The sequence below is a fragment of the Eubalaena glacialis genome, chromosome 3 (genome assembly GCF_028564815.1).
Source record: "Eubalaena glacialis isolate mEubGla1 chromosome 3, mEubGla1.1.hap2.+ XY, whole genome shotgun sequence".
In the NCBI taxonomy this organism is placed as follows: Eukaryota; Metazoa; Chordata; class Mammalia; order Artiodactyla; family Balaenidae; genus Eubalaena; species Eubalaena glacialis.
This window is the reverse complement of record NC_083718.1, coordinates 74,325,941-74,352,928: the sequence shown is the minus strand read 5'-3', so window position 1 is coordinate 74,352,928 and position 26,988 is coordinate 74,325,941. Positions and strand designations below refer to the sequence as shown.

At 36.0% G+C, this 26,988-nt stretch overlaps 1 protein-coding gene across 4 annotated transcripts in view; it reads left to right on the top strand.

Annotated features, from left to right (window-relative positions):
- The first annotated feature begins 2,969 nt into the window (after positions 1–2,969).
- The window catches only part of NUF2 (NUF2 component of NDC80 kinetochore complex), a 37,609-nt gene continuing 13,590 nt past the window's right edge, over positions 2,970–26,988 (top strand). The window contains exons 1-10 of one of the 4 annotated variants that reach the window (XM_061185786.1): positions 2,970–3,080; positions 6,037–6,154; positions 6,801–6,943; positions 8,143–8,217; positions 9,203–9,279; positions 9,799–9,860; positions 16,395–16,492; positions 17,695–17,768; positions 19,129–19,225; positions 20,116–20,178. In XM_061185786.1, coding sequence (XP_061041769.1) covers positions 6,821–6,943; positions 8,143–8,217; positions 9,203–9,279; positions 9,799–9,860; positions 16,395–16,492; positions 17,695–17,768; positions 19,129–19,225; positions 20,116–20,178 — 669 coding nt within the window. In that variant the 5' untranslated portion in view covers positions 2,970–3,080; positions 6,037–6,154; positions 6,801–6,820. Of the gene's footprint in view, positions 3,085–6,036; positions 6,155–6,800; positions 6,944–8,142; positions 8,218–9,202; positions 9,280–9,798; positions 9,861–16,394; positions 16,493–17,694; positions 17,769–19,128; positions 19,226–20,115; positions 20,179–26,988 lie in introns of all 4 variants that reach the window. The other 3 variants (XM_061185787.1, XM_061185790.1, XM_061185789.1) reach the window with 3 other exon arrangements.

Genomic DNA, 26,988 nt, shown 5'->3' with positions numbered 1-26,988 from the left:
GGAACATGGAATTAAAATTAGAAAAGAAACTGGCATAAAGGTCGCAGATGCATGTGAATGTGTGTTAAGTGCTTGAAAAATATCTTTTACACTACTCTAGTCACCCTCGAATAAAAAGAGAAGTTGAAGCTGAGGACGGAGGTAGTTATGAGAAATCACTGCAAGTTATAAGACAGGGAACTCACAGATGATAAAGGAGTGTCAAGAATTGGGGGTGAGCTGAAGCTGCAGACCAAGAACCTGTTGTACATCACTTTGTGTGATTTTCTCCAGGGTGCCCAGCTGGGGATTTATGGGACAGATTCAGGGTTAGGATTTTGACAGGCACTGGGGTCAGAGGCAAGGGATGCAGGGAGTTTGGATGTTGATAAACCATGCAGTCTAGGCTGGGAAGGGAGGTAATGGCAGGAGAGCTGACAGGGAAAATGAAATATAAGAGCAGATACAGAGCATGTGAGGGTATATAGGTCCAGGGGAAAAAAGACGCTACAGCCATAAAGAGTACTGGAGTCTAATTTTCTGCTGTAGTTAATGTCTTTATGGATAATGACAAAACTCTAGAAAGTTTAGGTTGGGATTTCTGGATTTCTGCCCTCTACTTCACAATGACCAGCAACAGACAACTGAATTTTGAAAAATCAAATCTACCCTTACAATCTGAATAAATACCCATTCGTTTTTTTCTTAATTTTACTTCTAATATAACTATCAATTTGCCATATCTACAGTAAAATTATCCACCAAATAAACAATTATTTTATTGTAAATACAGTCATCCTGCTCTTCCTTCACCTCATTTTTCTCTTTCCATATGGTCCATTCTATTCTTGGTTTACATATAGGTCACTCTTTCCTTGTCTGGACTCTTAACAATGGTTCAGGCATTTGTCGAGCACTTACCATTTGCAAGATATTTTACTAGGACAATGTATAAATAATAATAGTCAAAATAACAGGTAATACTTATCGAGTGCTTACAATTCTGCCAGACACTTTACCTGAATGAATCCATTTAATCTTCATGACACCCTATAAAATATTATCGCTACTTTAAAGATGCATAAACCAGTTTACTTAGGTTAATCAACTTGCCTGAGTCCATACAGATAGTAAGCAGTGTGATGAGGGATTTTTTTTTTTTTTTTTTTTTTGGCTGCACTGGGTCTTCGTTGCTGCGTGCTGGCTTTCTCTAGTTGCAGTGAACAGGGGCTACTCTTCGTTGCGGTGCGCAGGCTTCTCATTGTGGTGGCTTCTCTTGTTGGGGAGCACAGGCTCTAAGTGCGCGGGCTTCAGTAGCTGTGGCACGCGGGCTCAGTAGTCATGGCTCGCGGGCTCTAGAGCGCAGGCTCAGTAGCTGTGGCACACAGTCTTAGCTGCTCTGCGGCATGTGGGATCTTCCTGGACCAGGGCTCAAACCAGTGTCCCCTGGGTTGGCAAGCGGATTCTTAACCACTGCGCCACCAGGGAAGCCCCGTGATGAGGGATATAAACCCAGCTCTTTCTGACTCAAGAGCTGAGCTCTCAGCCATTATGCTAGCTATGGTCCTTTACTCTGCCTCTAAGAAGATACCGCCTAGTGGAGTATGTGCATGCACAAGTAATCAGTTTGATTTGGTAAGTGCCAATGAGAAAGGTCTTTTTTCTCTCCTCTCCTCACTCCAAGTATTTTTTAAAAAATCTATTTTCTAACTCACTTTTGAGTTTTACTAGATTCTGACTCTTGAGAACTACATCAGTAAGTGGACATAGAAAAGGGAAAAGGAAGGCCTAAACTACTGAATATGAAATGTATTTTTATTTCAAATCGGTATAAATTTCTATATCAATAGGTATAGCCTCCACCACCCCCCTACAACAAAGCACCAGAATTTGTGTACTTTCAATACAGTCTTTCCAGTATTATTTTTCACATGATTCAGTGCAGACTTCCCACCCAATACACCACCCTCACTAGATAATACTGTACGCTGCAGTCAGAAGCAAGTCCTATTACGGCTTCTAGAGCTCCAAGCCATAATAAAACTAAATGGTTTCCCCCCCCTGACAATTAGGCCAGTCGTATCTTCTGCTGCCAAGACCCAGACTTGTGATCATGTATGAAGTGCCACGCATCATCTGAAGAATCCAACTCACTCGGGGACGTGCAAATTTGGGGAAGAGTTCAATGTTGTTAGCACCAGGAGTGCCTGGCTCCTGTAGAGGGATGAATGAAGGGAGGGAGAACAAAGGACACGGGTTCTACACTAGATAGTGCCACTTACTATACAAGTGGAAACAAATCACTTCTGAGCCCCAGGTTTCTTGCCTGTAAATGTGAAAGGATTTGACCAGATGAACTGTTAAGACTGCTCCCACCTCTTGAAGTTGGGCTCACCAACGCAGAATCAGATGATCTGTGTCCAAATCCTGGTTATGCTACTTGTGAACTACTGCGCACAGCTTTGGGCCAGTTGCACAATATCCCTAATTTAATCCCTCATTTGATGATAGTATCAATTAGCCCCCTTTCCCTTTTTAATGAAGCCTAAATGAGATAATGACTATAAGCATCCAACACAGAACCTGGCGTCTCAATCAACGCTCAAAAAATATCGGTGTTATTACTCTGAGACTCTATGACTTACCCTGCCCCACTGAGAGCCCCACGTCCTCCTTCCCTTGGCCCCTTGAGTTTAGCTCGTTTCCAGGAACCCACTATTCACTTTCGCTCTTCACCTCGGACGCCAAAACTGTTCAAAGGTCTCGCAGAACTTCGTACCAGCCCCGGACTCCTCCCCCAAACCGCGGCTCTCCCATTTCCTGCGGAATTTAGGTCCGACTAGACGCCAACTCCGCGAAAAATAGTTCCGCTCGGAGCCCGGCGTCCTCTCTCGCAACTCCAGCACCAGCCGTCTCGTGTCTTTTGAGCCCAACCGGCACCCGGCGCGGCGGAGCGCAGGAAGTGGGCGAGGCGGAATGGGGCGGGACTTCGAGTAGGAGGTGGCAGGTTTGAAAAGAGACAACGGTCGGTGTTTGCTGATTTTTGAGTTCGCCTGTAGCTGCTCCGCGGACTCGCAGCCTTCCTGTGGGCGGCTGGTGCGGTAGGTGAGCGCAGACACTCGCGGACAGAGGACGCGAGACTGAGTGCGCCCTCTCGCTCCGGAGCAGCCGGCCGGAGCCTGGCAGTGTTTTCGTTATGCGTAGAGCTGGGGAGGAGGCTGGAGAAGCCAGCCCCTGGGAGGTGGGGGAAAGCTCATAGGTCGTTTTTATTGGATTTTAGTCCCCCAAACAACCTGAGCCCAGTTCCTACGAAACGAATGGGTGTTTGCTGGTACAGCATAGACTACGGGAAAAGAAACTTGAGGTGCAGCTGGTCAGTTAAATCTTGTATTTGTATATTTTTAACCCAGTTATTTAGAAGGTTATGGGGTTGCAGATGCTGGTCCACTGTCTTTGTAGACAAGTCTCCGTTGCTCAAACATCGCTTAACCAAAGTCAAACCCAAAAATCAAAAGGCAAAAATATCATACTTAATCCATAAGTCAGAGGAAGAGAGCGGTGTATGCGTGGCGCTTTGCATGCGTGGCACGATCATTTTCCCTGAATGAGTTCAGGAAACTTTTTACTTAATTTTTTGAGGTTGGGAGTCTTTTCTCTTTGTTTTTGTTTAGCCTCTGCTTCCTGGGATTTTGATTTCCACGATCTAGTTTATTTTAGAAAAATGAAGTGTCTGAAATTTATCGGTATTCTTTCAATCCCTACTGTGCACAGGATCGTGGTGTTGCAAATAAATGAGGAACGGAGGGGTAATTAGTAGTAAATGCCTGCTACTTGGTAGGCGATCTGAGGGTCACTTTACATATACTAGGTCATTTATATACTTTATCCCACCAGAGCTCAAACTGTATTGGAAGGCCTCTCTCCCCCTCTCTCCCCTCTGTCCTTTTCTCTCCCTCTCCTCTGTCCGGCTCTCCCTCCCTATCTACGCACACACATGAATGAATTGGAACTGAAGTTGTACTATCAAAGAAAGATAGAAATTGGATATGGGAGGTGGTTCCAAAAGGAAACATTGGAAGTTTGGGAAACGTCTTGAAGGAGACTAACTTGTAACAGAAAATTCATGAGGTTATTTGATGTGGTGGGTAGGATGAGTAATTAAAGTATTTTTGTAAAGATGTTACATGATGCATTTGGTGTTCTATACAGATTCATCTGATAGCACAGTGTGCAAGACTTTAGAAGAGAGGGATGTGCGATAATAATTAATGAAGATATTTTACACCTCTTTCTCTATTGTGATCATCTTTGATCCAGATATAGTTTGTTTTGGAAAGTTGACTTTTTCTGCAGTCTTTGGGCAATTGATGATTTTTTTTTTTTTAATTTATTTATTTATGGCTGTGTTGGGTCTTCGTTTCTGTGCGAGGCCTTTCTCTAATTGCGGCAAGCGGGGGCCACTCTTCATCGCGGTGCGCGGGCCTCTCACTATCGCGGCTTCTCTCGTTGCGGAGCACAGGCTCCAGACGCGCAGGCTCAGCAGTTGTGGCTCACGGGCCCAGTTGCTCCGCGGCATGTGGGATCTTCCCAGACCAGGGCTCGAACCCGTGTCCCCTGCATTGGCAGGCGGACTCTCAACCACTGCACCACCAGGGAAGCCCAATTGATGATTTTTAAATCTATGACTTAGGTGAAAATATAGAATGCATATTTATGTTGAAAAGGACATATAGTATATGGGGTGTCAGAATCTGGATCCAAAAAGATTCTGGCTGTAGAAGGAAAGCTTGGAATTATGAAATTCAATAATAGGAAATAGGAATAATAGGAAATGCAAATTACAAAGTTCAATAATAGGAAATAGGAATAATGGGAAATTCAATAATAGGAAATGCAAATCCTTGCTTAAGGTTCAAATAATCAATTATGTAAAAAGAACATGGGGAATTCCTGGCTTGTTGGCTACGAAGTCATGTAAGAAGTCATGGAGAAGCGGGCTATGTTGAAGAAGTTCTGGGAGTTTCAGTCAATCACACACACACATATATATATTTGTCAATAAGTGTTACAGTAGCACAAGATCAGCAGTGACCATCATCAACTGTGTTGATATTCTGCTCTAAGCAGACCATATCTGGAGTATTGTGTTCAATTTGAGCATTACACTTTAAGAAGACATTGACAAAACAGTTTTAGAGGAAAGTGAGTAGAATGGTAAACTTTCTAAAACAAAGTCATAAAAGGAGTGGCTATTCTTAAATTATACTTATCTTAGACAAGACAGGGCTAAGCAGAGATATGATAGCTTTCTTCACGTTTTTGAAAGTGGAGTCATAAAAACAAGGATTAATATATTCTATGTAGTTGCAATGACTAGAAGTAGGACCAGAAGGTATGAGTTACAACACACATATTTCTACACAGTATGAGAGAGAGTTATCTGATTATTAGAGACATACTAAGGTAGACAGAAAGTTTCCTTGAGACAGTGAATTCTGTGATGTTTGCAAGTGTTTAAGCAGAACTGAGAAGTTATTTGTTAATCATCTTTTAGAATGGCTTCCTGCATTTGTCAGTGGTTAAAGTTGCCAAAGCTGCCTTTTAACCCTAACATTCGGAGAAACATTAGGAGCCTAAAGAAATAGATTTCCAGAATTGTGGGTCATTTCAGTTTGTTTGCAGAAGTGAGTGTATTCACTTTGGATCTCTGGGATCACACTGCTTCCCTAGAGAGTAGGAGATCCATAAGTAATGAACCAAGTATTGTTAACTGAGTGGCGGAGAAAGTGGCTTCTGTTGCTGCAGCTTCTACTACTACTGTTACTATTGCTATTCTGTTAGGCATAGCTAGAGATATGGAGAAAATGAAAGTGTCTTAGCTTACTGTTGGCTCACAATGCAGTGCCAGAGTTCTATAAACATTATCACAATACACTGTGGCAAGTATTATAACAGAGTTTAGTGCTAGCTGTAGGGTAGGATTTCTTAACCTCAGCATTATTCACATTTTGAACTGAATAATTCTTCGCTGTTGATTGGCCCCCTTATGCACTGCAGGATGTTTAGCAACATGCTGGGCCTGCCACCCACCAGATTCCAGTAGCGTCCTCACTCTAGTCCTGACAACCAAAAGTGTCTCCAAAGTTGTGAGAACTACTGCTCTAGGAGAACACAGGTGGGAACATTTTACTATCTAAGGACATTAGGGGAAGTGGTTTTTTGTTTTATTTCATTTTATTTTTCAAGTTCTCACTCTAGTGATTGGAATTCCTGCCAATTACAGTTGTTGTTTTTTTTCTTTCTCTTCCTACTTACATCTCAAACCTTATTAATCATCTCACTGTGTGTACATTGAATAGAATGTTAAATCAGAGTACAGTTTTATTATTTATGCTGTTTTGCTGTTGTTTGTGTATAGATTCTGCTGATAGTGTTGCCTATATATCTTGCTTTGAGGATTAATTCTCAGGATAGATCTTATTAAACTCTGTGCCCCCCAGATTTAAAGAAGTTTCTCATCTGTCTGTTCAACCTGTCTTCTTTCCCATATGAAAGAAAACAGCATTAGGAAAACTAGAAAATGACTGTGTTGCTTTAGAATAAAAGTTGTTTTAGGAGATATATATATATATATATATATATATATATATTTGTCTTTAATGTTATCTTACTAGGATGTTTGATGATTTGATGGTAGTTAACACTACTATGAATATAGTTCAACCTTGGGTTGTTAATTTTGTCCTTATATTTATCAGCTTCTAGATAATGAAAATTGATAGTTGTGCCATGTTTCTGATCTTTGTTTTCAATTCCTTCAGACTAACAGGAGGCTCCCAAGATGGAAACTTTGTCTTTCCCCAGATATAATGTAGCTGAAATTGTGGTTCATATTCGAAACAAAATCTTAACAGGAGCTGATGGTAAAAACCTCTCCAAGAATGATCTTTCTCCAAATCCCAAGGTGAAATGTGGTTGTGTTTGCATGTGGTTAATGTTATTTGAAAAGAAATTAAACTACTAGGTCTATAGAATGTGGTGAAAGGCATGTATATTACTATTTGATATAGGCTAGTCATTTTAATCCAGAGAAACTCTCTCACCTAGTGTAATTTTAAAATAACATTAAGTTTATATGTGGGGCAACTTCTACATTCCCATTAGGAATTCAAATCTTTAATATGGTTGTTTTCTCCCCCCGCCCCGAAAAAATAGCTTCTAAACCATAGGCATATTAAAGTATATTAAACTTTTTATTTTCGGAGTAGTGGTCTGAGGGTATCATTTATTGGTAAAGCTTGAAGGAACTTAACTCCAAGTGGTTTCCAATCACAAAAAGTGCTTAGAAACAGTCTTCTTTGGAAGCTTACAGATTAATTTTCTTGCATTATGCCCCAAGGGGGAATTGACTTGTTTTGACAGACACTGTTCTTTATATCTTTAGTTATTAAATGCAAAAAAGAACTATTCATGTGTCACAGAAAATCCCAAAGTCTCCTTCCAGTTTCCTGTGTTCATCTTGAAGTGATAACATAATAAAACCTGGTTTAATGATGTAGAACTTAAACTTCTTGATATTGATGCCTCTTTAATTCTTTAAAATAGAACAAATAATCTCAGAATAAATGAACTTGTATATAGATGAGAACAGGTTCTATAGGCCAGCATTTGGGAACCACTGATTTAGAAGATAAAAGTTAAAAATCCCATACTATCCTATTAAATTTATACCTCCTGGATCATAGTAGTCACTTTAACAGCTAAGGCATCTTAACCTTAACATCTGAGGCATCAAACAAGGTTTCCCATGTTCTTTTTAAAAAAATACACCCTCATTATTTTTGTCATATGTCTGACAACCTGTTTTGAAAGACTAACCCATCTTCCATTCCCTAATGTGGATAGATTGCCTGGACTGCATTTGAATAGACTTGCTAACATTCTGTATATAACCTTAAACAACTGATCTTATTGACACTTATCACATATGAGCAAACTGATAAGTATATAAGGTGTTTTAAAATTTGGAAAAATTAAGAAATATTTCAAGGGGAATGGAGTAATGTTATCACTCTTTTCTTCTTTGTATCCATTTACTATAATATTGGACAGTAATGGTGATAGTGGTGCAACAGAGTATTAAAAGTTATTTTTCTATTGTAGCCTGAAGTCTTGCATATGATCTACATGAGAGCTTTACAGATAGTATATGGAATTCGACTGGAGCATTTTTACATGGTGGGTTTAAGATGAGGCAAAATTATGTTTTTTGCTGCATTTCTCATGCTCACATTGAGTACTGGTTTTCAGGATGGGAAGTTCTTGACTTTATTTTTAACAAAATCAAGCCTTATTTAAAATTAATGTCACTTACATGGGAATCTTAGGCATAATAATGGCCTATACTGATAGCTTTAGTAAGATGAAAACTATTACTAAAGACCTAAATGACACAAGTTATTGATGCTATGCAGTTATTGACAGATTTACAGTTTGTCTTCAGAGACTATAGTAAGCAACAAAGAAGTCTTTACAGATACTGTTCTCTTCTCAGGAAGGACTCCCAAATTAGAGTAGGAGATACGCACTAAGATTGAAAAGAATTGAAATAAGGCAATTGAGCTTTTAGCAAATTAGTTATTTCTAGTAGGAAGATTATTTTTCTTAGTCTTTTTTTGCTGTTGTTGTTAAATCATCAGGGCATCATCTGAAGATGTACAAAAATGTAATATCTGTAGAGTCTCACCAATATTATATATTATTTAAAAATCAAAGGGTTTGTCACTTATTTGCTATGAAACCTTGCTAAAGCTTAGTTTCTTTGTCTATAAAATAAGGATAGTACTCTGTCCTACTGTGGTTATAAAAATTAAGAAAGAATATATTGAAAATGCTTAGCATAGTACCTGATATTTAGTAAGTGCTAACCATTACCCCTTTATTTATTTTTTTTTAACATCTTTATTGGAGTAGAACCCCTTTATTTTTTAATTCATTTAAAAAGTCTTTATTGAGCACTGACTGTGAACCTAGCATTATTAATATTAATGACAACTCTAGTTTTGTGCCAGGATCTGTGTTGTTTGCTTGTTTGTTTTAAATTAATGATAATAAGTTAATATATTTTGATTGTAATCTATGATTAAGATTTCTTGAGGTTGAAGATTTTTCTCATTTTGTCTAATCAATGTGTAACTTAGATTTTCTGGTTTATTACATTTAGATGCCAGTGAACTCTGAAGTCATGTATCCACATATAATGGAAGGCTTCTTACCAGTCAGCAATCTGTTTATTCATTTGTGAGTAAAGAGTCATTATTTTCTTAGTCCACATTCGTATTTACATTACATTCAGCTTTCTTAAAGACATGATTTTCTTTGGGAGGGAATTTCTACTATTTTTCTTTCCACTCCATCCCATAAATATCCAAAATTGTACACTTTCAGCAAACACAGCTAACTGCCTCCACCTGTGGCACCTTCAGTTCATTCAATTGATTTATTAAGATATTGTGAGTCTAAAATTGTTGGAGGGTTTTGCATTCTTGGAGAGTCCTAGTACCTCAAAGAGTGTGGGTTTTTTATTAGAATCTATAACGATACCTTGGTATTACGTGAATATTTGTGTAATATACAGAAAAAGTAGATTTCAGTGCTGTAGGATTATATATTGTAGTAGACAGTAGACTTCTGACTTTGTCCTTTGACACTGAGGAATATATCCAGAAATCTTTTTGAAAATAAGACGTTTCTGCCCTTTGGCTTAGTATGTAATTCACAGTACACTTTTCAATATGCTTGCTCCACTTTATCTTCAAGGGACTCATTTCTGCCCATCTGTCGGGTGAATGACTTCGAGATTGCTGATATTCTATATCCAAGTAAGTGAGAATTTAAAACAATTTTTAACGTTTGGCTTCAATCTAACATTTTACCTTTCCATCAATAAATGTGAAAAAAAAAAGAGAAAAGACTTCAAGGAACTTGGATTTAGAAAGTATATCTGATTCTCAAGGATGAATTTTTTCATAGCCTATTATTGGAAATTTTTCCTTTGTAAAGCCACAGAAAAGCTGTTTTTCTGATTAGTTTTTCTTAACTCCTTACATTTAAAAAATGTCCTGTAAATTTGAGAATATGAATACAAATAATATGCAAGCTATGATGTTGCATAGTGGGTTAATTATACCAGTTTAGTCAACTGTAGTAATTACTTTTTACCATGAAGAAAGTACCTTTTAGCACTGATAATAGTCATGATATTATATTAAAATGTAAAATTCTCCTAACTTTGTGTCCGTTTATTCATTTGACCCTTTTGTATTTATATATCAGGTTATCTTATGTTGGAAGATATTTGGTGTGCTATTTAAAAATTTGTTTTTTATCCTCTTTTGGATCTCCTCCTTTCTTTGTTGTTGTTTATTGACATATAATTTACACAAAAGTTCACCAATTTTAAATGCATAATTGAGTAAATCTTAACAAATATATACAGTTATATAACCAATGCCACAATCATGACCCCCCCCAAAGTTCCCTCACATCCCTTTGAAGTCAGTTTCCTTTGGTCACCCCCTTTTACCTGCAATCACTGATCTGCTTTTTATCACTATAATTTTTTGACTTTTCAGAACTTCATGTAAATGAAAGCATATAGTCTGTAGTCTTTTGTGTCTGGCTTCTTTAACTTAGCATAGTGCTTTTGAGATTTGTCCATGTTATTGCACTTACTAGTACTTTGTTTCTTTTATTTTGGAATAGTAGTGTATCATAAGTATATACCACAATTTGTTTATCCATTGTCCAGTTGATAGACATTTGAATTGTTTCCAGTTTTTGGCCATTGTGAATAAAGTTGCTATGAACATTAGTGTACAAATCTTTGTATGCACATGTTTTCATTTCTCTGGGTAAATACTAGAAGTAGAAATTCTGGTTCACGTCGTAAGTACATGCTTAGCTTTTTAAGAAACTGCCAAACTGTTCTTCAAAGTGGCTGTATCATGAAGCTAGTGCATTACCACTAGCAATATGTGATAGTTTCAATTGCTCCACATCCTCCCTGGACTTGATATTGTAGGTTTTTAATTTGACATGCTAGAGGCTGTCTAGTTGTATCTCATGGTTTTAATTCACATCTCCCTGATGACTAGATAATAATGAGCATATTTTCATATGCTTATTTGCTATCCATATGTCTTTGGTGAAGTGTCTATTTGAATCATTTACCTACTTTTTAAAAATTAAATTGAGTTGGAAGGCTTCTTCAGATATTTTGGAAACAAGTAGTTTATCAGGTATGTGTTATGAAAATATCTTCTCTTGGTCTGTTGCTTGCCTTTTTAATTTCATAACTGTGTCTTTTCAAAGCAAAATATATTTCAATTTTCAATATTCTAATTGATCATTGTTTTTCTTTTGTCATTCATAAAACTATTTTTTGTGTTCTACCAAGAAATCTTGGCCTCAAGGATTTATTTGGCTAAATTTTATCCTATATTTTGCTGTAAGCATATTGTAGTTTCAGCTATTATTGTTTAATGCCTGAATTTTTGTATATCATCTGAGGCAAAGGTCAAGGTTCTTTTTTTTTCCGTTATGCATATGGTTATAAAATTATTCTAGCACCACTCATTGAAAAGATTATCCATTTCCCATTGAATTACCCTGGCACTTTGGTCAAACGTAATTGATTAACCACTGTACATCTATTAGAATGGCAAAAATCTAAAACACTGACAATACCAAATGCTCATGAGGATATGGAGCAACAGGAACTCTCATTCACTGCTTGTGGGAATGCAAAATGGTATAGTGACCTTGGAAGACACTTTTCAGTTTCTTACAAGACTAAATGTATTCTTACTGTATGATCCAGTAGTCATGCTCCTTGGTATTTACCCAAACGTGTTGAAAGCTCACGTCCACACAAAAACCTGCAAACAGATATTTGTTGCAGCTTTATTCATAATTGCCAAAATTTAGAAGCATCCAAGATGTCCTTCAGTAGATGAATGGATGAACTAGTACATCAAGACAAGGGAATATATTCAGTGCTATAAAGAAATGAGCTATCAAGCAATGAAAAGATATGCAGGAATCTTAAATGCATATTACTTAGTGTAAGAAATCAATCTGCAAAGGCTATTTACAGTACCATTCCAATTATGACAATCTGGAAAAGGCAAAACTTATGAAGATAGTAAAAAGATCATTGTTTGCCAGGGACTAGAGGGAGGGAAGAATGGATAACCAGGGCACAGAGGATTTTTAGGGCAGTGAAACTATTGTGTATGATACTGTAATGGTGGATACGTGTCATTATACATTTGTCAAAACCCATAGAATGTGCAACTCCAAGAGTGAACCCTAATGTGAACTATGGTCTTTGGCTGATAATGATGTGTCAGTGTAGGATCATCTTTTGTAACAGATATACCACTCAGGTGGGGGATGTTGATAGTGGAGTAGGCTGTGCGTGTACAGGGACATAGCGTATATGGAAACTACTTTCTGCTCAATTTTTCTGTGAACTAAAGTGCTCTAAGAATTCTGTTTTAAAAAGTCAATGATCATATATATATATGAGCATATTTCTGGCTTCACTCTTTGCTCCATTGATCTATATGTCTGTCCTTACACCAACCATACTACCTTGATTACTTTAGCTCTATGGTAAGTCTTGAAATCAGGCAGTGGAAGTCCTGCAACTTTGTTCACTTTTTCAAAATTGTTTTAGTTATTCTGGTCTTTTGTATTTCCATATAAATTTTAGAATCAGCCTGTCACTTTCAACCCCCCTCCACTCCCCATAGCCTACTGGAATTTTGACTGAGATTACTTTGAACGTATAGTTCATTTGGGGGATAATTGACAACTTGATAATATTGGGTCTTCTAATCCATGTGTATATCCCTCCATTTATTTAGGTTGTCTTTAATTTTTCACAACAGTGTTTTATAATTTTCAGAGTACAGGTCATATACTTTTTGATAAATTTATCCCTAAGTACTTCAATTTTAAGTGATATTGTAAACTTCTTTTAGTTTAAATTTCTGATTGATTGGTTATTGCTAGTGTAGAGAAACAATTGATTTTTATATATTGACCTTATTTCTAGTAGATTCTTTAAAATAGATTCCTTAGGGTTTTCTACACGGACAATCATATTGCTTGAGAACAAAGACAGTTTTACTTCTTTTCCAGTCTAGATGTGTTTTACTTATTTGTCTTTCCTTCTGCAGTGGCTAGGACTTCTAGCGTAATGTTGAATTAAAATGGTGAGAGCAGGCATCATTGTCTTGTTCCTGATCTTAAGGGGAAAGCATTTAGGCTTTCACCAGTAAGTATAATGTTAGTTTTAGGATTTTCTTAGATTGCCTTTATCAGGGTAAGCAACTTCTATTCCTAGTTTGTTTCGTGAATGGGTGTTGACTTGTTTTAAATTGCTTTTCTGCATCTAGTGAGAAAAGCAAATGGTTTCTCTTTTTCAGTCTAGTGGATTACATTGTTTGATTTTTGAATGTTAAACCAACTTTGTATTCAGGATGAACCCCATTTGATTATGATACATTATGTTTTTTAATATATTGCTGGATTTGATTTGCTAATATTTTGTTGTGTTTTTGTGATGATGTTCATGAGGGCTATTGGTCTGTAATTTTTTTGTAATTTTACTGCAGTGACAGACTTTGGATATCAGGGTATTATCTTAGGATGAGTTTAGAAAGATTCCCTCTTTCATTTCCAGGAATAGTTTTGTAAAATTTGTGTTATTTCTTCCTTAAATGTTTGGTAGAATTCACCAGTAAATCCATCTGGGACTGGAGTTTTCTCTGTGAGAAGATTTTAAATTAATTAATAATTCAATTTTTTTTTTTTTTAATAAATAAAGGGCTACGCTGTTTGTTTATTCCCAAAGCTACTGAATGAGCTTTTGTAGGCTACCTTTTTCAGCAAGTTTATCATTTCATTTAAATGGGCAAATTTATTAACATAAAGTTTCTCCTAATTTTCCCATATCATTTTAATAGTCTTTGGGGTTAGTAGTGATGTCCCATCTCTCATTCTGACATTAGTCATCTGTTTTTTCACTCTTTTATTTTTCCCTGATCAGTCTGGCTAGAGGTTTATCAATTTTGTTGAGCTTTTAAAAGAACTAGATTTTTGTCTCACTGATTTTTATGTATTTTATTTCTACTTTCTGTTTTATTGGTTTTTGTGCTATTGTTATTCCTTCTTTTTTCATGCTTGCTTTGGGTTTGCTCTTCTTTTTTTTTTTTCTCCTAGTTTTTTAAAGGTTAGAAGCTGAGGCCATCAGTTTGAGATCTTTCTTCTTTCCTAATATAGGTGTTTAGTGCTAATAAATTTCCCTTTAGCCCTGCTTTAGCTGTGTCCCACAGACTGATTATAGATGGTTTCGTGTGTGTGTGCGCACGCGTGTGTGTACGTGCGCACATGCATTTTGGATTATAAATTTAAGCTCATCTTCAGCAGGATAGTCCTGTGCTTCTTTGGCTTCTGGGGTTGAGGCCATATCCCTCCTGAGATATCTTTTGCTTTTGGAAGTTATTCCAGGATTATCATTGGCTAAAGACCACTTTTTATCTTAATTCCTAATTTCGATAGTTCTTGGATCAAATATATAGTTTAATTTAAACCAAAAACCCATATGGCAATGGGCCCAAGGTTTAGAATTCTCAGAGGAGACTATTTCCTTACTAGAGACAAAGCTGAGCCACTAGTAACTTTGTCATTTCCCTGCACTGTTATGAGAAATTTTTCTTTCCTTAATCTACCTTTTCTCTAAGGATGTAGCCTTTCTAGAGTCCCACATCTAGTAGGGATCTCAGTTCCAGTTCCCTGTGTCATGTGAGTCCAAGGCATTATCAGCTGTTTCTATATGAAAGTTAATAATCTAAACCACTTGCTTACTCAACCTGGAGTTATTTTCTCTTGGTTCTCCTCATTTCTGGCTGTTTTTTTTTTTTTTTTTATAAATATATTTATTTATTCAATTTTTGGCTGCGTTGGGTCTTCATTGCTGTGCGTGGGCTTTCTCAAGTTGCGGCGAGTGGGGGCTACTCTTCGTTGTGGAGCGCGGGCTTCTCATTGTGGTGGCTTCTCTTGTTGTGGAGCACAGGCTCTAGGTGCTCGGGCTTCAGTAGTTGCAGCATGCAGGCTCAGTAGTTGTGGCTTGCAGGCTCTAGAGTGCAGGCTCAGTAGTTGTGGCGCACGGGCTTAGTTGCTCCGCGGCATGTGGGATCTTCCCGGACTAGGGCTCGAACCCGTGTCCCTGGCATTGGCAGGCGGATTCTTAACCACTGCGCCACCAGGGAAGTCCCTGTCTGGCTATTTTTAATAAGACTTTCTCTTTATCACACGTTTTCAGCAATTTGATTATAATGTGCCTTTGGGGATTTTATTTTATTTTATTTTTTTACCCCCACTTAGATTTGCTCACTTCCTTGAATATGTTTATAGTTTCTATCAAATTTGGAAAATATTTAGCTATTTTATAAAAGTTTTTTCTGCCATTCCTTTTTGTAGGACTCCAATTACACATTTGTTATGCTGCTTGATATTGTCCCTCAGTTCATAAGTTCTCTATTCTTTTTTTTCTCTCTGGCCTTCATTTTAGATAGCTTTTATTGCTATGTCTTCAGTTTCACTAATCCTTTCATCTGTAGGTCTAATCTGCTCTTAATCCTATCTAGTGCATTTTTCATTTCAGGTATTTTATTTTTCAATTGTAAAATTTGATTCAGGTTTTCCCTTTCTCTCCTTATAATGCTAATGCTTTTCTCTACCTTCCTGAACAAATGGAATATATTTATAGAATATATTCATAGGCTGAATGAATTCAAAGGCTGAATCAAGAAGATAGAGTTTTTATAAATTCTAGTTGCCTTGGCCTCTTCAGACTCTAAAAATTATAGTTGCTTTGGTCTCTCCAAACTCTAAACTCTATCTTCATGACTCAGCAAAACCCATGAGTTCTGTTTATATTCTACCTCCCTGGGGTAGAGCCTGAAAATTCCCTTAAGTGGTGGGCTAGTGCATTCATTAATAGGGTTCACCTCATTTACTTCTCTTGTGGATTGCTGTCCTATATTGCTTGTTGTTCAGTGTCTAAAATTTGTTGTTTTATATATTTTGCCTGGTTTTCTGGTTGTTTAAGATGGGGTAGTAAATCTGGTCTCTGTTGTTCTTTCATGGTCAAAGTGCTTTTTTTTTTTGGTTAAGATAATTCTGATCATCAAGTTAGAGCAGAAGTTCTTCACTTTGGTTAATTAGCATACACACATTTTTGTTCTGTAACTATGAGCGGAATATATGGTGGAAAAAGGATAAATTTTCACTTTTATATTATATTGTTTCAAAGATTTATTTAAGGAGTCTTTCTATTTTAGAGGCAAAACGGACAAGTCGGTTTTTAAGTGGCATTATCAACTTTATTCACTTCAGAGAAGCATGCCGTGAGACATACATGGAGTTTCTTTGGCAATATGTAAGATTTAAGTGTATTTTTTGGGTCACATACCAGATCAATAACATCATTAATGCACCGCTAATCTGTTTTGAAATGATTGTCACAGATACCTAATTGTTTTATGGCCATTAGAATTAAATTTACATATCAATATTATATTCATATGAAATTGCAGATTTTAGTAAGCTGATCTCAGAATGAGATTTTCTTCTATATTTGGTATCATTAGGGAGAAGCTGGGGTTTTTGTTTTAATTTTGTAGCTAAGACTCCTTTTCCTTTATTAGGAAATGTAAGGGAAGAGAATAGTGATAACCCATGCCTTTTCTTTGAAGTTTAATAGATAACGTAGTGTTCTTTAAATAATTGAGATATTTGACGTTTATATTTGCTTTCTAAATAATGGCCTAATTAGGTGTTTTGTTCTATTTATCATGCTTACTCAGCATTGCATTATAAGATTCAGTTCAAGTAAATCACTTTAACTGATAGAAACTCATTTCATCAACAATTTAGGGAATTTGGAAAGATTATGGGTCATCTGTGTGATTTGTTCCCATCTGTCCTCAGTTTGAGGGTACCATACTTTTAGAAAAGCACCGGAGTAACACCAGAGAATTAGGCCTTTAGTGACTGAGCTACATTGATAAATATTTCCTTGTACAAATCATGTGCAGCTTATACCACCTAAACATCACATACTCTCCAAAGTGTACAGATGTATGTGCCGACACATACAAACACACAATTTTGTTTGGCTAATTTCACTTCATTTTTTTAAGACATGGCTCAGACATCTATCATTTCTATGAACCCTCTGCGATACACCTTCCCAGCCATTGCCCAAGTTGGATTGGATGTCATTATATTCAGTTCTATGACAAGTTGTTTTGTAGTTTTATATTCGTTTTTCTGACTTGTCAAGGAGACTGAACTACTTAAGTTGAGGAACTACAAGTTAGTCTTCTTGGAAATTATTCCTGGTACCTAGCACAGGGCCTGACTGCAGTAAGAACTCAGCATTTGTGTGTTGAATAAGTAAAGGAATTCCTAAGTCACTTGTCATAAATGCCAAATTCTTTCTTAAATTTCTTATTTCTCATGGTGAAAGTTGTGGAGTGAGGAAGCATTTTGTAGCCAGTACCGGTAGATACTTTTTTAAACATGTCTCTGATTTTGTTGAAAAACACTAATATGAAATTGTTAAAATTGCTTTAATAGAAATCTTCTGTGGACAAAATGCAGCAGTTAAATACTGCACACCAGGAGGCAATAATGAAATTGGAGAGACTTGAGTAAGTAGGAGATTTACAAATAAAATAAATGCAATTTCAAAATGCAAAATGAATGTAAGTAGTATTTTACAGTCTACAGTCTACTTCATCTCTTTTATCTTCCTTATTAAATAGCAGAGTGTTTAAGTTTACCTTTTTTGAAAAAGAAAAACTAGCTTTTCTTCTTTCTAACTTCTAGTGCATAATTTACTCTTTTACTTCTTTTTTGTTGTTAGTGCATCAGCCAGACATGTTTAAAGCCATTAACTTACTCTCCTAAATTATATCTAGTGGTATTTATCTTATGTAGGTGAGCAGTAACTGACAGGATTCTCTTTTTTCCTTCAGATCAGTTAATTCTGTTAAAATTTTTATTCCTTCCACAGAGGTTTGCTGTTTTGTTTTGTTTTGTTTTGTTTTTTGACTCAAAGGTCAGATAGGAGAAGGAATCATTCAAGGGTTATGATTTCTTGGCTTTATATATATTGATTTTGAACAAAAGGATTTTTTTATCCCTTCTAATATGTTGATGTCTTTGGATTTTTCTGTTTCAGGTGAGAGCTCTTTTAGCCTGCCCTGGCATAAATTGCCTTTAGAGACAGCAGTAAGCTGAAAAGACTGGGAGTAGGAGGCAGATATTAAAATTTAACATGATAAATTCACCATAAACCACATCAAAAGAGAAATGACAAACTGGAAGAGAATATTTGCAACATATGCAGCAAAGCCTTACTATCTCTAATACTAAGGCCATGTAATATTCTTAATCTACAAAGAACTCCTACAAACTGATAGGAAAAAAGATAATGGAAAAATGGGCAAAGGCTATAAACAGGGAATTTACAGAGGATTAAGTACAAATAGCTAATTAAAAATATGTAAAGATTGTTAAACTCAATAGCAGTCAAGGAAATGAAAATTAAAGTAACAATTCTACACCATGTTTTAAAAACTAAAGTTGAGAACATTCATATGGAAAAGACTGAAACATGTGTAAGTGCTGTTAAGAAGGATTAGTAGAGCAAAAGAAATGGGTGATACAGGAGAGAGATGTGAGAAAATGAGAGCCAGAGCAGAGGTGGAGGAATCAACACTAAAATTAGGAGTGGAGTTAGAAAGGGTAGGTATGTATGCAGATGAGTCCACACAGAGATTTGGTGGCAGGAAGTTGAAGGAGCTCATCTAATTTTTATTTTCTCTTTGTAGTAGAGGCCAGCCAGGTCATGGATTTTAAATTACTGTCATTTGGAAGAATGAGAACTCATAAACATGAAAGCAGATAGTTTTTTCCATTTAAGTTATTGGAGGGCAGAGACTGTTCTTGGCCTTTCAAGGTTAAGATCTTGATATATGTTATTTTAATTTATTTTGCTGTGTTCAGTTCTGTTCCAGTTGAAGAGCAAGCAGAGTTCAAGCAGCTTTCAGATGATATTCAGGAGCTGCAGCAATCGCTGAATCAAGAGTTTCGTCAAAAAACGGTATCTGTTGTTGGACACCTTAAACTTTTTTAAAGTTTTTTTGTAGATGTGGAGGAGCTAAGATCACATTGCTTTCAATGACTAAAGAAATGGGGTATATCGCTGTGTCCATTTGTGCACCTTATACCAGATATATACTTCTGTTGTCCAGGTCAAACCATGATTATTTATTGATGTTGTCAAAGGTATATGCTATCTTGTTGACTAGAATTTTTTAAGATTTTTCTGTGTCTAAACCTGATGTTTCCAAACTCTGTACTGAGGCACCCTGGATACTGCAGCATACCCTCAAGGGTGCTTCAGGATATTTTAAATTTTAAAGGGAAACAACATTCAGCATCTGTCATACACTGCTTGAACTTCTCTAGCTCAAGGTAGTTCACAGTTTCAACATGAACTCACGTTACCTTCCTTTCATATCTTTGTGAACATGGGTTTTTGGCTTTTGCCATGATAAAAAGCAAGTGCTATGTGAAAATCATCGTGCAACAGGAAATAAGAATTGTCTGTGTCCAGTGATTATAAGATGTGTGAATTTGTGCAGTGCCCAATTTTTGCAGTACACACATCCAATTTGGAAGTAGTTGTGGCTGTTTAAGAATAAAATAAAAATAGTATTTTTCTTTCAATTTGTACGTATTACTTTTTCAAAGGGCTACTAAGTTATTAAGACATAAATACTTATTCAGTTATTTGGATTTAACTACTTAATAAAGGAACTGTTAGGTGTTTCTTTTGTCCTTAAGGTCATAATGAACAGAAAGTTTGAGATTATCTGGTCTAATCCATTTAATTCCTCTCCTTTCTTACTTTTATTTTATTAAAAAGCATTGACTAAATTTAAATCTGTTTTGAATCATTATGAAACAGTTGTTTGCTTCTTTCCCTAGATAGTGCTGCAAGAGGGAAATTCACAGAAGAAGTCAGATATTTCAGAGAAAACCAAGCGTTTGGTAAGCATCTTTTCATTTAACTAGCATTTAAGGTTTGAATCTTTTGTTTGGAGGAGTATTTTAACTGTGTGTTATTATTGTTAAATCTTTCTCTCTTTTTCCCTTAAAGTGAAACTAATTTAACTTTTTCCAATTTAAATATAATAGATGACTATTGTTTTAAAAAATATGGAAACACAAAAATGTATGACAGAAGTGAAAATCACCTGAAAGCTCACCATGCAGATACATGTCATAGATTACATTTCTCTGTGCAAATATACACATATATGTGTAATTCTACATAAATGATATTACACTCTACATGTCTCAAACCTGGTTTTTTTTCATTTTACAATATAGTGTAAATAGTTATCACGTCAATATATGGTCTCATTATTTTAATAACTGCATATAGTTGTGCATTCTATGTATATACCTTAATGTAGATTGTTTTAGTGTCTTATTGATAGACATTCACATTGCTTCTAATTTTTTTGCTATTGAACAATAGCACATGTGTGTTACACACCTACCCATGTACCTGTATATTTGTGCACCAGGCTGCTTTTTATCATACAGTAGATTCCTAAATGTAGGACTTCTGGGTTAAAGGGAATCACACTTAAATTTGGCCCACATTGCCAAACTGACTTCTAAAAAGATATCAATTTGCACTTCTACCAGTAGAATATGAGAGTATTCTTTTCCCTACATTGTTGTCAAAAGTGGATGTTTTTACTTTTCTTTTCTTTTATCTTTGTCATTCTTATAGGGGAAAAAACACCTCATTTTAATTTTGATTTTTTTTTTTTTAGTGATGTAGACCACCTTATTCAGTGATTTGTTGTTATTTCTTACTTTGTGAACTACCTGTTTATGTTCCTTGTTTATTTCATTTTTTTTTTTAAGTCCATGAATTAGGGGTATTAACTCTATTTGTCTTTCAAATTCATCATTTTTTCCTATTGGCAGGTTTATGTATTTTTGTAGTAAAATTGATAGATACAGTGTTCTACATTTGGGTTTAACTCTATACAGAGAAAGTCCTATCTCATTCCTCATTTTTTTTTTTTTTTTTTTGAGTGTTCAAAGAGAATTTTATGATATATGATTTCTATCTCAACTTAAAAACCAGTGATTAATAAGTAAAAGGTTTTTTTTTTGGTTTGTTTTTTTTGTTTTTTTTGTTTTTCACACACACTGTATTTTATTTTTACAAGAGATAAATAGACTGACACCAAGCATTGTACATGGATGACCACAACAAAAGCAACAATGATTGCAATTACCAAACATGAAACACACTCATACTATGTCATAATATTGACATTCAGTCCAGTAATCCTCCACTGCAACAGCTCCTTTACTTTGCAGTGAAAATTGATTTGTATATTCTTTGCCTCTGAGTTCTTGTGGGATTTTTTCTTTTTTTAAATTCAACCAGAAAGTCACAAAAATTATACTCATCCTCATCAGTTCACTCAGTCCCATGTAATTAATTTTTTTTTTTTTCATCTTGATCTTTTGTTAGCACTTTTATGAGCTCATCAGTTTTTCATTAGAGTTCTGAAAATGCTTATTCATTCAGTTCAGCAGTACAGTCAGGTACCAGAAACCTGTACTTGTCAGAGTCTTTTCCATGAATTTCCTGAAGATGAAACCCTTTTATAGGAACATATTTACAAAAGCATCAGAGTACACCCAGAACTGTCTGTAAATGACAAAAGACTTAAAAATGACCACGGTTAAAGATTTGATGAAAGTTCGTAATAATGCAGTTGACAAGAAAATTAGTTATTTCTGAGATATACATTTTAAAGTAATAACTAGGATTATGACTTATAACATTATACCAGAACATATAAGATTTTTAGAAATTTCATGTAATGTCTGAAACATTTATATTAACATATTTCCATACAAATAACCCAATGAAAGTTTAGTATTAGTTGTTTTGTTTGTTTGTTTATACTGCATGTTCTTATTAGTCATCAATTTTATACACATCAGTGTATACATGTCAATCCCAATCGCCCAATTCAGCACACCACTATCCCCACCCCACCACAGTTTTCCCCCCTTGGTGTCCATATGTCTGTTCTCTACATCTGTGTCTCAACTTCTGCCCTGCAAACCGGCTCATCTGTACCATTTTTCTAGGTTCCACATACATGCGTTAATATACAATATTTGTTTTTCTCTTTCTGACTTACTTCACTCTGTATGACAGTCTCTAGATTCATCCACGTCCCAACAAATGACTCAATTTCGTTCCTTTTTATGGCTGAGTAATATTCCATTGTATATATGTACCACATATTCTTTATCCATTCGTCTGTTGATGGGCATTTAGGTTGCTTCCATGACCTGGCTATTGTAAATAGTGCTGCAATGAACATTCGGGTGCATGTGTCTTTTTGAATTACGGTTTTCTCTGGGTATATGCCCAGTAGTGGGATTGCTGGGTCATATGGTAATTCTATTTTTAGTTTTTTAAGGAACCTCCATATTGTTCTCCATAGTGGCTGTATCAATTTACATTCCCACCAACAGTGCAAGAGGGTTCGCTTTTCTCCACACCCTCTCCAGCATTTGTTGTTTGTAGATTTTCTGATGATACCCATTCTAATTGGTGTGAGGTGATACCTCATTGTAGTTGTGATTTGCATTTCTCTAATAATTAGTGATGTTGAGCATCTTTTCATGTGCTTCTTGGCCGTCTGTATGTCTTCTTTGGAGAAATGTCTATTTAGGTCTTCTGCCCATTTTTGGATTGGGGTGTTTGTTTCTTTAATATTGAGCTGAATGAGCTGTTTATATATTTTGGAGATTAATCCTTTGTCCGTTGATTCGTTTGCAAATATTTTCTCCCATTCTGAGGGTTGTCTTTTCGTCTTGTTTATGGTTTCCTTTGCTGTGCAAAAGCTTTGAAGTTTCATTAGGTCCCATTTGTTTATTTTTGTTTTTATTTCCATTACTCTAGGAGGTGGATCAAAAAAGATCTTGCTGTGATTTATGTCAAAGGGTGTTCTTCCTATGTTTTCCTCTAAGAGTTTTATAGTGTCCAGTCTTACATTTAGGTCTGTAATCCATTTTGAGTTTATTTTTGTGTATGGTGTTAGGGAGTATTCTAATTTCATTCTTTTACATGTAGCTGTCCAGTTTTCCCAGCACCACTTATTGAAGAGACTGTCTTTTCTCCATCGTATATCTTTGCCTCCTTTGTCATAGATTAGTTGACCATAGGTGCGTGGGTTTATCTCTGGGCTTTCTATCTTGTTCCATTGATCTATGTTTCTGTTTTTGTGCCAGTACCATATTGTCTTGATTACTGTAGCTTTGTAGTATAGTCTGAAGTCAGGGAGTCTGATTCCTCCAGCTCCGTTTTTTTCCCTCAAGACTGCTTTGGCTATTCGGGGTCTTTTGTGTCTCCATACAAATTTTAAGATGATTTTTTCTAGCTCTGTAAAAAATGCCATTGGTAATTTGATAGGGATTGCATTGAATCTGTAGATTGCTTTGGGTAGTATAGTCATTTTCACAATGTTGATTCTTCCAATCCAAGAACATGGTATATCTCTCCATCTGTTGGTATCATCTTTAATTTCTTTCATCAGCGTCTTATAGTTTTCTGCATACAGGTCTTTTGTCTCCCTAAGTAGGTTTATTCCTAGGTATTTTATTCTTTTTGTTGCAATGGTAAATGGGAGTGTTTCCATAATTTCTCTTTCAGATTTTTCATCATTAGTGTATAGGAATGCAAGAGATTTCTGTGCATTAATTTTGTATCCTGCAACTTTACCATATTCATTAATTAGCTCTAGCAGTTTTCTGGTGGCAGTTTTAGGATTCTCTATGTATAGTATCATGTCATCTGCAAACAGTGACAGTTTTACTTCTTCTTTTCCAATTTGTATTCCTTTTATTTCTTTTTCTTCTCTGATTGCTGTGGCTAGGACTTCCAGAACTATGTTGAATAATAGTGGTGAGAGTGGACATCCTTGTCTCGTTCCTGATCTTAGAGGAAATGCTTTCAGTTTTTCACCGTTGAGAATGATGTTTGCTGTGGGTTTGTCATATATGGCCTTTATTATGTTGAGGTACGTTCCCTCTATGCCTACTTTCTGGAGAGTTTTTATCATAAATGGGTGTTGAATTTTGTCAAAAGCTTTTTCTGCATCTATTGAGATGATCATATGGTTTTTATTCTTCAATTTGTTAATATGGTGTATCACATTGATTGATTTGCGTATATTGAAGAATCCTTGCATCCCTGGGATAAATCCCACTTGATCGTGGTGTATGATCCTTTTAATGTGTTGTTGGATTCTGTTTGCTAGTATTTTGTTGAGGATTTTTGCATCTATATTCATCAGTGATATTGGTCTGTAATTTTCTTTTTTTGTAGTGTCTTTGTCTGGTTTTAGTATCAGGGTGATGGTGGCCTCATAGAATGAGTTTGGGAGTGTTCCTTCCTCTGCAATTTTTTGGAAGAGTTTGAGAAGGATAGGTGTTAGCTCTTCTCTAAATGTTTGATAGAATTCACCTGTGAAGCCATCTGGTCCTGGACTTTTGTTTGTTGGAAGATTTTTAATCACAGTTTCAATTTCATTACTTGTGATTGGTCTGTTCATATTTTCTGCTTCTTCCTGGTTCAGTCTTGGAAGGTTATACCTTGCTAAGAATTTGTCCATTTCTTCCAGGTTGTCCATTTTATTGGCATAAAGTTGCTTGTAGTAGTCTCTTAGGATGTCTTGTATTTCTGCGGTGTCTGTTGTAACTTCTCCTTTTTCATTTCTGATTTTATTGATTTGAGTCCTCTCCCTCTTTTTCTTGATGAGTCTGGCTAATGGCTTATCAATTTTGTTTATCTTCTCAAAGAACCAGCTTTTAGTTTTATTGATCTTTGCTATTGTTTTCTTTGTTTCTATTTCATTTATTTCTGCTCTGATCTTTATGATTTCTTTCCTTCTGCTAACTTTGGGTTTTGTTTGTTCTTCTTTCTCTAGTTTCTTTAGGTGTAAGGTTAGATTGTTTACTTGAGATTTTTCTTGTTTCTTTAGGTAGGCTTGTATAGCTATAAACTTCCCTCTTAGAACTGCTTTTGCAGCATCCCATAGGTTTTGGGTTGTCGTGTTTTCATTGTCATTTGTCTCTAGGTATTTTTTGATTTCCTCTTTGATTTCTTCAGTAATCTCTTGGTTATTTAGTAACGTATTGTTTAGCCTCCATGTGTTTGTGTTTTTTATGCTTTTTCCCCTGTAATTCATTTCTAATCTCATAGCGTTGTGGTCAGAAAAGATGCTTGATATGATTTCAATTTTCTTAAATTTACTGAGGCTTGATTTGTGACCCAAGATGTGATCTATCCTGGAGAATGTTCCGTGCGCACTTGAGAAGAACGTGTAATCTGCTGTTTTTGGATGGAATGTCCTATAGATATCAATTAAATCTATCTGGTCTATTGTGTCATTTAAAGCTTCTGTTTCCTTATTTATTTTCATTTTGGATGATCTGTCCATTGGTGTAAGTGAGGTGTTAAAGTCCCCCACTATTATTGTGTTACTATCAATTTCCTCTTTTATAGCTGTTAGCAATTGCCTTATGTAATGAGGTGCTCCTATGTTGGGTGCATATATATTTATAATCGTTATATCTTCTTCTTGGATTGATCCCTTGATCATTATGTAGTGTCCTTCCTTGTCTCTTGTAACATTCTTTATTTTAAAGTCTATTTTATCTGATATGAGTATAGCTACTCCAGCTTTCTTTTGATTTCCATTTGCATGGAATATCTTTTTCCATCCCCTCACTTTCAGTCTGTATGTGTCCCTAGGTCTAAAGTGGGTCTCTTGTAGACAGCATATATATGGGTCTTGTTTTTGTATCCATTCAGCAAGCCTGTGTCTTTTGGCTGGAGCATTTAATCCATTCACGTTTAAGGTAATTATCGATATGTATGTTCCTATGACCATTTTCTTAATTGTTTTGGGTTTGTTTTTGTAGGTCCTTTTCTTCTCTTGTGTTTCCCACTTAGAGAAGTTCCTTTAACATTTGTTGTAGAGCTGGTTTGGTGGTGCTGAATTCTCTTAGCTTTTGCTTGTCTCTAAAGCTTTTGATTTCTCCATCAAATCTAAATGAGATCCTTGCCGGGTAGAGTAATCTTGGTTGTAGGTTCTTCCCTTTCATCACTTGAAGTATATCATGCCACTCCCTTCTGGCTTGTAGAGTTTCTGCTGACAAATCAGCTGTTAACCTTATGGGAGTTCCCTTGTATGTTATTTGTCGTTTTTCCCTTGCTGCTTTCAATAATTTTTCTTTGTCTTTAATTTTTGCCACTTTGATTACGATGTGTCTCGGCGTGCTTCTCCTTGGGTTTATCCTGTATGGGACTCTCTGCGCTTCCTGGACTTGGGTGGCTATTTCCTTTCCCATGTTAGGCAAGTTTTCGACTATAATCTCTTCAAATATTTTCTCTGGTCCTTTCTCTCTCTCTTCTCCTTCTGGGACCCCTATAATGCGAATGTTGTTGCGTTTAATGTTGTCCCAGAGGTCTCTTAGGCTGTCTTCATTTCTTTTCATTCTTTTTTCTTTAGTCTGTTCCGCAGCAGTGAATTCCACCATTCTGTCTTCCAGGTCACTTATCTGTTCTTCTGCCTCAGTTATTCTACTATTGATTCCTTCTAGTGTAGTTTTCATTTCAGTTATTGTATTGGTCATCTCTGTTTGTTTGTTCTTTAATTCTTCTAGGTCTTTGTTAATCATTTCTTGCATCTTCTCAATCTTTGCCTCCATTCTTATTCCAAGGTCCTGGATCATCTTCACTAT